This window comes from Trachymyrmex cornetzi, unplaced genomic scaffold (assembly GCF_001594075.2).
Source record: "Trachymyrmex cornetzi isolate Tcor2-1 unplaced genomic scaffold, Tcor1.1 scaffold743, whole genome shotgun sequence".
Lineage (NCBI taxonomy): Eukaryota > Metazoa > Arthropoda > Insecta > Hymenoptera > Formicidae > Trachymyrmex > Trachymyrmex cornetzi.
Window position 1 is genome coordinate 429,867 of NW_017300074.1, and position 12,627 is coordinate 442,493.

At 38.5% G+C, this 12,627-nt stretch overlaps 1 protein-coding gene across 1 annotated transcript in view; it reads left to right on the top strand.

Annotated features, from left to right (window-relative positions):
• Window positions 1–440: 440 nt before the first annotated feature.
• LOC108767983 (uncharacterized) overlaps window positions 441–12,627 on the top strand; it is a 115,812-nt gene continuing 103,625 nt past the window's right edge. Inside the window, exon 1 of the mRNA XM_018518151.1 lies at window positions 441–2,809. Within this exon, the coding sequence (XP_018373653.1) occupies window positions 1,427–2,809 (1,383 nt within the window). The 5' untranslated portion in view covers window positions 441–1,426. The remainder of the gene's footprint in view (window positions 2,810–12,627) is intronic.

Consider the following 12,627-nt stretch of genomic DNA (forward strand, 5'->3'; position numbering starts at 1 on the left):
ATACGTTGTTGTTAATAATAGATTTTAATTGAGATGTAAAAACACCCCAGGTAATCGTTTACGTAAAAAATCAGATGACTATTTCCGGGGTTAAGGGGTACATCTCTCTCGTACCCCCGAAGTACATCCGGAGGAGATGCGGCCCATCGCGTCCACGAACTTGTCTCGCTTTCTCTCTCCCCTCGCCACACCGATGCCTATTGTTTCACGGTGCATCATCGCGAGGTCCGTGAAACACCGTGCGCAAAGGTTTCTTGCAGAGGTAAAGGCGAAGGACGAAGGGGCGAAGGAGACGACGGCGGCGGGGTACCACGGTCGGTGCGGCACAAAGGGGGACAGTGGAGGCGAATATCGCTCGTACGCATGCGCGGTGCGTTCCGCGATCTCTCAGACTACCGGCCAGGCCGCCAGACTCCGGCTGGCCTCAGTCGTCCGCGACATTCTGTCCGCGATACGATTCGGCGTGAACGTGTCGCGTCTTCCTCCCTCCGGGTTCCACCGAATCCGTCCGTGCCCGATATAGCGAACTACCCCCTGCGAAGAAACTGGTGGTGAACGGAAAAGACTCGTAACAATTGCACGCTGAAATCATCAGAATTAGATGATACGTACAAAGGATATCGTTTAGGGGATGTTCTTGTTGCGAAAAATATCCTGAGATAATAATCTGGTGAAAAACAATCGCAGAGAAGATTATTGAATTGTTTGGGACGCGTGGTGAACAAATCGACTTTTAACCAGTCGTGGACTCTTGAATTGCAGAGCTTAAGTACGGACAATACTTAATAATTATTAAAAGATTAAAAGGATAGATTCTTGTTTGAGACCAACCGCGGTAATTTGCAAAAATGCGGAGCAGCGTAAAATGACACTGTCGACGAATCATTGTTGACGAGTCGAGTAATTCCGATATTTTATGTGACATTTAGGTGACACAAGCAATTAGTGACGGACTCCGTTTTGCGGCGGTTTTCATCACAGATTGCACTGGAATCACGCCAAAAGGAGTCACCCTCCGGAATTGCTTCGTCGTTTCAGGTTCCGCGGTCACCACGTGGTCACTACAACCACGACGCCGCCGCGACGTGTGGTTAAATTGAGAGGGAGAGAGAGAGAGAGAGATAGAAACGAGCCTGCGGTCAGGGAAAATTGACGGATTGAATTGTCAATTGATCAGCAGAAATCGTTCGGCAGGGCGCGGCGCCGCGGCGTCCCGTTTCGGTTCGATCGATGGAATGATCGACGTAACACCGATTGTAACGAGTGTTGTTGCTGCTGCTCGACAATCGAGCGGGCTCAATGTGCCGTTGAGGGGCACGCGACCGGTGAGGTATCGAGAGGTGATCGACAGGTGCGACCGCGCGAAAGCCGCAGTCACGTGGTCCGTGATGATGTAAGGTGACCTGAGAAAAACGGTGCTGACGAAATGACACGCGACAGAAGGCTGCTGCTGTTGCTGGGTCTGCTGATGGCTTACGGCCTGTTCGTGGTCGAATGCCGGTACCATCAGCACGAGGACGCGACGACGGAGACGAGACACCGACACAGGCATAGACACGAGTCCTCGAATCGAAGGAACCACCACGAGCTCGACAGAAGATCCTGGCAGGAGGTGGATTATGAATACGAAGGTGACTTCGACGATCCGATCGACGAAGATGATTATGAGACGCAATCGTATCACGATTATCCCAGGTCGCATCATCGACCTGCACAGAAGAGTTATCACAACCGGATGCTCGAGCCGCGCTATCCATCTAGGTATCATAACGATGGATACCACGCTGGAAGCGGCTGGTATGATGAGAATAACGACAGACGCAGGATGCCATTACGGTATAATACGAAGAATCATCGATACAGACCCGGCAGGACTCACCATAGGCCCGCGTATTCGCGCAATCGCGACGTGTCGGACTTCGACGACACGGAGGAAGATTACGACTACGAGAGGCCGTATAGATATGGAAACGGCGGGGACAATTACGAACGACGGAGAAATTCTAGGCGGTACCCGTCTTACAGGAGAGACTGGAGAAATAAAATGAACGGCTATCATGGGGCGAAGAGACATCGCTTGGAAGATCGCGAAGATGTCGTCGATCGTGGCGACGTGACGAGATGGACGGACGACTGGAAGAAAAAACTTAATTCCTCGGACACAAAGTACAATTTTGCAAAGAAAAAGGATGAGCAAAAGGCAGAGGAGGACGAAGATTACGAAGACCATGGCGGGCTCGAGGAGGACGATAAAGATGAAGACGACGACGATATCTGGAAAGATATCAATGACGAGAGAAACGGAGATAACGGGGAGGAAGAATTTGATAACGATTTTTACAAAAATGGGACAAAGCCACTCTTGAAAACCTACGATGATATCATCAAAAGACTTACGTCTGACGACCCGACTACTCCGAAGACCACTGTCAAGAGGGATTACCGGAACATCGAACCGAATAAGCACGTGAAGCGCGATGGTTACAAAAATCTCAAGTACGAATCGAAAAACGTTTCCAAATCGGTAGAACTCTTCACGAACGCGTCTAACGCTACTAATACCACGTCCAATTATTTCGTAAACTCGACCGTCAAATCCGTCGGACATAAATCCTCGAAAAACACAATCGGTAGGATGGTCAAGGGTCACGATCGGCAGGAGACGAAAACCGATCCTCAGGCTAAGACTAAAAGCCTCGAGCAAGATTACGACGAGTACCTGAACAACCCGGATAACGAGAAGGAAGACGATCTCGTCAAAACTGGAGTCGATGACGATTCGGCCATGCAGGCGGATGTCACTAATACGGTGAGTAATAATCATTGCGAAGAAAATCGATTTCTTTTAAATTTCTGGACAACTGAAGCGGGTAACTAGCGAGATTTTTTTAACTGTCGATATTCCTCATGTCGTTAATCACAGCGTAATGAAGAGATTGCGCAACTATGACAATAACAGGGAATTATTTAACAATCGTCGACATGACATGCAACACATGTAATCCACGTTTAACTTTAAAACATACATATAGTTGTTACAACGTAACACAAAATTATAGCAAATGTATTCCTAGTTATTCTTACTCAATGATCATATTTAAGAAAAAGTTACATTATTTAATGATACACGGAAAATTGTCATAAAATCAATCAATCGAGTATTGTTATGCGTTACGATGCCGGATAGACCAACTCCAAAACGCGAATAATTCGTTTTCACGAATCATGGAACGAATAAAAGAACGCTTTCGTGTACGTCCGATGTTGTCGTGAGAGCTGAAAGCCGTAAAGTCAGTTACCGTTGAGTTCTCCCCGGATCGATGGTGGAGATTAAAATCGAGTCAAGGGTTCGACTTGGCAAGCCACGTACAATCGCACACGCGAGCTCGAGCTATCGATGCTTTTCCCCTTCGCGAATACGCCGCTCCGTTTGCATGAAATACCGAGGAAGAGCACGTGACGTGAGAGACCATTCTGTAACTGTATACCGAAGAACCCTCGCAGATCTATCGACGATCTCGGCAATTGATGATCGTCTTCCGTATCTTTCCGGATACGTACGGTGGTACCGATCGTAATTCTCATCGAATGCAAGATCGGATATTTTGTGATCGCTACTAATTTACAGGCTATCATTATTTGCGAGCGTTTCTTAGTTACATAGTGATTTGTGTTTTCATTTGGTTGAGGTCTCTGGTAGAAATGTATACCGTTTTTCTGGACATTCATTGGATAACTGTCTGGCATTTCTGTATTCTCATTAGTTGTAATGACATTGCGTATAAGAAATGAATAAGAACTTGATAAAGCTGTATTCAATGACTGAAGGTTTTCTGCTGTGCAACACTTGTATAAACATCTGCCTAGTTATTGTCTAGTATTAATAGGTTACATTGTTCGATAGAAGATAATTTTTTTTCTAACACTGGAATAAGACCAATGATTTTTCATAGTTTTTTATACGCTGAACATGAATGCTTCCCAAATTATTTCATCACGTTACAATTTAAAAAAATTTACAATTCAATTTGTAAAAAAGGAATGTGAATCCGATATCAAAATTAACAAACTAAAATAGTGGATTCAATATGACAGATGTCAAAACTTGAAAAATGTTCGGATTGTTGCAAAATGTATAGATGTCTTTTATAATACTGAATTTGTCAAGTTTGACATCGGATTCGTGTATATAGCGACCTAAAAAAACTCTTATGTTTAAACATAATAGAAAGCTATTTGATAAATCGCTAATGACTCAGGTATATAATTCGCTTTTCCACAATAGACTCTATATATATCTATGAATATTATACTTATTAATAGTGGATATTAAAAAATCTTTTTGAAAATTGAGAGTCCTAACAATTTAATACCTAATTTTGATGGCAATTAAATTTCTCTAGAATGTCACATATCATAGTTATGATAAAATATGTAAAAATAGAACAATTCGGAAGTCGGATGGAACAATTTGGAAGCTGCGTATCCAGCGTTTAAAAAATTACGGCAAATAACTAATCTCGTTCTAATATTTTTTTTTTCCAAGTGTTGTTATTAAAATTATTGCGTGCAAATGTGGTGATTGCATTGATCTGCCTGGGCAGCATTATCATCAGGAATAATTCTGTTTAATATTAATAAGAATTAATATTAATAAGAAACGTTTGGGACCAATCGCTAAATGGTATTTGTTTTTTCGTACCTCTTCTTCAGCAATATTCCGACACAGTTTGGATGCAATACCACACGCCGATGCTTGGCAAGTATCATAATATGATTGACATAGGCTGCACAGGTAGACAAGCAATATCCTAGCCGTATATTGCTTATAGAAAATTTAAAACCTCGAAAGATTGAAAGAAAACTTCGATCGGAAGGTATGACAGGCTGAGCATTAGAGAGGTCACGCAACAATAATCCAGGTTTCATCTGTTGACAGTATTGACTGCAGTTGTCACATATTGACGTATGTAATTAGATCGCGAATAATAAACGAGCATATTAAAATACATTTAAATAAAGTCTCTTTCAGTCCTGCCGCAACCTACTAAATTCAGCATTTCCTAAACAATTATTGTTCTATTTTTGTTCAGTAAATCGATTTAAATTGTACATTCCTTTGGTGTGCAGTAACTGCAGGCAAAGCATTGTACCTTGATTAGAATCTAAATAAACAATTAGAATCTGATTTTAGACCGTACATGTGAGAACACAATTAATAAACTAGAAGCCTATACCGATCGAAGTTGGATCTTTAATGCTATTAAAAAATTTCTGTGTGAATATACTAAATATGTAGTTATTTGAACTGCGCGCCGAAACGATTTTTCCAACTTGTAAATGCAATCAAACTACTACTCTCAAAATCTGAATCAGTGGAGAATCACTGATATCAGTGCCAAGTATACTACTGGTAATCAGTGATTGAAATATGAGATCCCTAGCTAATCTTTATTATGAGATTTAACTAACTTTGTTTTAGTGCATAAATTCAATAAATATGGTATTAGAACATTGAAATTAATGTGCAAATATCAGTATTTTAGTTACATAATGCTCAAACATTCTTCTCTTTTTTTAGTTGAGCTTCACTAATTATCCAGTGCCAAATACCACTGGGTAATTAGTAACTATCCACTGATTCAGATTTAGAGAGTATAGTAATATCACAAATTAAATTGATAAGCAATTTAATAATTTGTTGCTCAATCTGACATCATATTAGAAAGATGTTAATGTATTGAAAAACTATAAATAAATTTATTGCGAAAAATATTACCTCGGCCGGGAGTCGAAAACAGATCTCTTGTATTCCGTACGAGCGTCCTATGCCTTTAGACTACCGAGGCTTTAGTAATATTCTTCGCAACAATCGGTATATGTAGTGAAACGTCTTTTTTAGAATCTAAATAGTTTTACTTTTGTTATTAAATAAACTTAATATAACTATCGAGTAACAACTCAAAGAATGCATGAAATTTCTACCAAGGATAGACAGTGCAGAGTTATAGGACGCAACACGTCCTGTAGCTTCTGCCAGCAATTTGTTTCGATAAAATGGAGCGTATCTCTGAAAAAGTGTCATACCGAAAATAACACTGTAATAAACAGTGATTTACTGTGATGACGAAGGCAACGAAAAGATTTATTTCCGACAGGTTATTTGTACTGTCCCATTTGTGTTTACTATTAAAACTAATTTTGTCAACGCCGGATTGCACAATGCCTGCATGCTTGGCGTAAGACGAAGATTACGAATCGATCGCTTCAGTATCCATATGTCGACAGAATATAATAAGATCGATGGGATAGTACATTAGTTTTGCCCGTCATTCACGTAATTCACGCGGAACGTGGGCCAAATCATAAGCTCGTTCCGCCCTGCCGAACTTGAGATTAACTTTCACGAGCATCAGCGGCGCCGAAGATAGCACCGACTTACCTTGAAATATCACTTCGAATCATGACAACAGTCATATTGCACGAAACGACGGAAGACACCTGCCTGCTGTATAGCTGTATAGCTGCCACTCTCGTCAAAAATCGTTTTGCTTCGCAACGAACGACATTTAATCTAACAATGTCCTACATTCATGGGAACATCCTTTATTCGTTAATATTTCATTTTATATTACGTTTATAAATTTATAATTGTTGATAATATATATTAATAAATTATGTTTTGTACTATATATAAATACTGAATAATCTCTATAATAAATATTATATTAATTATTTTAATAATTAAATGTGTATAAATCAATTATTAAACTATTTATTAAAATAATTATTAATATTAATTAAATTATCAGATTAGTCATACATTGAGTTTTAACTTGTGTAAATTCGCAATCAAAGGACAGATTAATAAGACAATCTGTAAATTAGAATTTCTAACCACAATATTGATTATTCTCATCAGTGCACGTTGCCAAACTCATTTCGCGGTTCTTTAAGATTGTTCAAGTACTACTTCTGAGAACTGGTTCGGATGTGTTCTATCATGGATGCTCAACGTTATTAATGACCGGCATATCTGCGTGCGTAGCGATATGTCGGTGATTCCCCTTACCTACACAAAGCCAAGATTAGATTGACCTTGGCAATGCGAACCAACGGCGTCCGGCAAAACTTCTCTTTTCATTCGCGTCAAAACTTTTTGAATCAACGTTCGTAGGATTGACCTCGGAAGTCGCCGCCCGCTAGGCGCCAATCGTCTGCAAACTTCAGTACCGCTCATCGTCAAGACCGATGCAATAACAGTCAGAGAATTTGTTTACAGAGCGCGAAATACCAGAGAGAGGAGAAAAGCTTTCTAAATAATTTTACAAACTATTTGATCATTACATCAGAACAAACAGAGAAATGTTATGAATTGTACAAGGAATCTTGATAATGTAAAGAATGTAAAAATATAACAATTATCAAGAGTATAGTACAGTAAGTGATGCGCAAATTATTATTATTTAATTAAATTTAAAATTATATATAATTTAAACGATTGGATGTTTTGGCTCAAAGCAGAGCCAGAACGTCCATCGTTTACATTATGTATGATTTTAAATTTAATTAAATAATTTCTCTCAGAGAAAGCCTGAGAAAAATGTTTGATTGAAAATGGATGAACCAGAAGACTCTGATTATATCAATCAGAATTTTGATTATCTTAACCAGAATTCTAGTAAATTTAATTAAAAATGTAGTTAATGAGCAGAAAATTCTGATTCAATTTTCAACTAGAATTTCAATTAATCTAAACATTTTTCTCAGTGTATATAAGCGATTTTTCATGAATAAGTCACAATATATTCCAAGAAAAAATCTAGTAAAATTAATATGTATAAGCATAACGATTAATTCGTTACTTGAGAAGAACGTTTCGACAACGAGCTCGTCGCTCCGAGTCTTACGTGCTCCGGAGTAAAACGAGAACGCGATGCGTGCACCTTAATTTCGCGGTATAGCTCGCAGCGACGGCAGCCCAGACGAGCAAAACGACGACGCACGTCCACAGAGGCTGTCGTCGCGATCGTGCTTTGCCCTTTTTGCACCAATTTACAAAGGTAAACTCGCCACGTTCCATCGACTTCTGCATGCCGGCCGGAGCGGAATTGCCGCGCTGAGGTAATTGAGCAATTCCACTGCATGCACGTTGTCCATTCGTGGTTTTCCGTTGTAAATTCACGTGCACCGATGCCGAACGATCAAAGGGAATCCTCCATCGCCATTGGCCGGATCGGGCTATCAGATATTTTTGGTTTAAACAACCGCAAATTTCATCGCATTACTATACGGGAGAGAGATGTACGTACGGATAGTCAGACCTTGCATATTTAGATGATGATTAATCCCAGTGACCCACATATGTGACGGAATATTCAATTAACGTTCGCGCATGGTAAAATTAAATTAGACGCGAATAACTCGATGCTTCGCACGGCGGCGACTTAAAAGAATCCCTGATTTTCTCGTATACTTTTTACTCACGGTTTCGGTTTACTGCGCATCATCAAAAGCCGTACAACTCGCGATTTGTGCGAAACTGACTGGCGTTTAATTTCATTGCATTAGATCCTTGAAAGATAAATATAGTTCAGGGCATTATTTACGTGCAATATGCATCTTCAAACATCAAGGGACATAGTGATATATTGGAACGAGGACCACGTATGTTTTATAAATAGAGAACGTAAAAAAAGTAAAGAGTATTATTTGATATCTGTTACAGATATCAATATTTGTTGTTTTATATCCTACACAGAAAAAAAAATGTTTCTGGCTACAGCTAATTGTGATTAGCTGAAATTGCATTAGGTATGAAATTTGCTAATATACATACAGAGGATTTGCTGCTGTAGCTAATATATAAGCACGTGATAGCAAAGTATGCATGTCTGTTACAGATCAATTTATTTAACAACATGAAGTTGACATAGTTATCGGATATGTCAGCGTAAAAAAAAATTATCTCTACACTGAAAGAAAAGATTGGTTGCTGCAGCAAATTGGATGGTTAAATATAACATAGCATTTTTTATTGGCTGCAGCTACCAATTAAAAATGCTATACCATCTAATTTGTTGCAGCAGCCAATCTTTTCTTTCAGTGTACCACAGCTAAATATGGTTTGCTAAAACTGTGCTTGCTACCAAATTGTCTGCTACACAGAAAACGTTTGATGCAATGATCAATATATCGACATAATAGCAAAATGCTTGTCTGTTACAATAATAATATTTAAGTCTCACAGCTAATGGAAATTAGACCTCGCAGACACGACGTTAGGTGTCCATATAATACTACTGAATTAACTGCGAAACCTAATTTTTAGTTGTGGCAGCTAATCTTTTTTCCGTGATAATAGCAATTAGTTCTTATTGATATTGAACTCAAAGAATTAGATGGATATTGCTTCCATAATCTTTTCTTATAAACGACACGCGAATGCATCGTTCTTAATTGCTAATCCAGCGTTTCTTTTATTGCTTCGCACGCCTATCTAAACGACATTAGGTTAATCCGCAATTGATCTACCTCTTAGCAAAAATATCTTGTGCAACATAAAAAAAGTATCAGTTTTATCCAGACGTTACTAATATGCTGGTAAATGCACATTAACCTTATCTTGTTCACTTCTTAAGATTCTTATTAAAGCTTTAGCAGAATAATGTTCGAGCATTCTTTATCGAATCGGGAAAACTCATAAAATCGTGCGGAATTTTATGATTATCGTTGTACGCTATCTGTTGAGAATGATGAACGCTGGAAGTTAAAGTTCGCGCGAGTGGATCGCAAATATGTCGTTCTCCGAATCGAGAGTTCAATTTATCTGCCATATATGTACTATGAAAGATTTTATCTTATTGATGCAGTCTTCGCAAACTAAATGTTTTCTAGTGCAAAAGATATTATTAAAAATAAGCAAATAATTTTTTGAATTTGAAAGCATTTCAGTATATACAGGGGGGACAAAAAAGTGACTGCAAAGTTTTGTGTTTATCAAATCATAAGTAATACATATTTATAAAAAACTCTGGAGTTATATTTTATTAACAAAAAAATATATATATATAATAATTAACATTCGAACTGGCACTTTTATAGTTTTGATACCAGCTTGATGCACTTCGGGAATGCATCGATGATGGTGATCGTACAATTTTTTCTACAAAGGTTTCTTCGATTTAAAGAAATGTTTCTTTACCATACGATTAAAGAAGAAATTTCTTTGAACATTATTTTTTGAAATTAAATAAAAAAATTTATTCGATTTAAAGAAATGACGTTCAAATAATAAAAATTTTTTTAACCGTATAGCAAAGAAACATTTCTTTAAATCGAAGAAACCTTTCTCTGGGTGTACGAATAAATTCTCCCATCAGATAGCCAATAAAACGGTTTTCATCAACTGATGAAAATCTTTTGATAAAGTCTTTTTGGTATTTAATAAAATGTAGAATTTGTTTTTTTAATATACATTACTATAATCGTTTGATAAATATATAAAATTTTGTAGGCAGATTTTTTGTTATCCTGTACTTGTTTAAAAAAATATTCTAGTAATTTAAAAAATGTAGTAGTTTAAAAAATATTCATAGTCTTTGCGTTAATTTTAATACTTTTGCATGTCTCGAAAAGTCCACTATACGTCTTTAAGTTAAAATTTACATTTTATTTTTTTACAATGTATTTTTAGATTTCGATAATTTTATTTACATAAAATTTGCAGAATTTATAAATTCTATATCAACATTTTATATACACGCAAATAAAAGAGATAATTACATTCTCATTGATTACAGACTAAACATTGGCATGTTCCCCATAGTTTTTCCAGTGCGATGTGCAAGCTTTGCTCGTATTTCACCCCCAGCACATATTACATCCGGAGAGGTCTATAGACGCATAGCCTCTCAATCCCGAGGGAGAAGCGATACATTTCAACAACCTTCCTCCCTCGATAAACAGTCGATGGACTTCGCGGAAGCGCTGTTTACGCGAAACTCTTTCGGTGTTTTCTTTTTCGATCCATCCGCTCCTTTCGCTTCCAGACCGCCTCTATGCGCAAGCCTTCGTCTCGATTACACGCAGCCACATGCCTGCACTCTCTCTCTCTCTCTCTCTCTCTCTCTCTCTCTCTCTCTCTCTCTCTTCTTTCTCGAGTACGCATCACCGAAACATACCCTCGCTCGATGGTGCCGAGCATTAAGAAACGACTTTACCACCTGACCGCGGCGAGGAGCGCTCATAAATCCGCCGTAAAGCTCACCGCGGAAGCTCGTTACTGCGACGCATAAAATGCGGCCGGCGCATCGCGAAAGATCGCATCCGCGAAGGAAGGATTCGGCGAGGGAATCCACACGAGCGTGGATTTACGGGCGACACGTAACGCAACGAGGCATGAATTATAAAGCATCAGGATGTTACCCACCCCACAACCGCGAAAACCGCTTCCCATTTTCGGCGACCGTAAAACGCCGAGGCTATTTTCGTAGGTGGGTAAAATACGCTGATGGCATGATGGTGATTGCATGCGCAAGTAGACGATTATCACGGATGGATGCATAAATCGGCATGGCCCATTTAAGGCTGTAGTCACAGTGGATGCGTGAAAAAACTTACCATAACCGAGACGTGTCTCGTAAGAAATGTGGAAGAAGATTAATCAAGAAATAGTTGTTCATTTTCTTTCTCTCAGCAGGCAAACACTTTATTTGCGTATTTAGTTTTTCCACTCACAAGTAAAATTTTTAATGGATTTTCTAAAAAGCATATAATAAATGCCATCTTGTGTAGTTGTGACATTTTTAATTTCGAATTTTAAGATTACAGTCAAACCTCCATAAAGTTAACCTCCGTTTTTGTTTTAACCTCCGTAAAAGTCGTGTTTTAACCTCCCATATAGTAATCGAGCATATATGCTAGCGCATGCGCATTTCTTTACTTTTACGGAGGTCGATCGGTCCCGACAAGTTACTTTTATAGAGATTCGACTGTAATCTTAAAATTCGAAATTAAAAATGTCGCAACTACATAAGATGGATGGCATTCACGATATGCTTTTTGGAAAATCCATTAAAAATTTTACTTGTACTCCATAAAAAATTTTACTTGTACTGTACATAAAATTTTACTCTACAACAAGATTACCTTTCATTAGAATACGCATTTATTATTATCACCTTTCTATTTCTAACGAATAACTCGGATGAATTCGTTAGAGAACAAAAGTTCGTCAGAACACGCATCTACTGTAACTGTAGATTCTCCCAAAGGAGAATTCGAGATATCATTAAATGTGCCATGGCGAGATCACGAGATTACTTCGTTATCTTCTACGATTTATAATTAGCCGAACACATAGTTCGTGCAACTGTGTGATTTTAACATAGATATTTTGCTTTCTTCGTGTTATCAGTCACGTGATCTTTTATGAGGAATCCGCACACAATTAAGATCAACTTTCCTTTCTCAGCAACAGTATTGCGTATCGCGCGATAATCGTACGCTACTCGTTATTTCTAAAAATGTAACATAGTCATCAGTGACACGATAAATAACAAATACAAAAAAAATTGACCAACTAGCGGCAAAAATCGCCGAACCACTGACCTGCCGAGATAATAA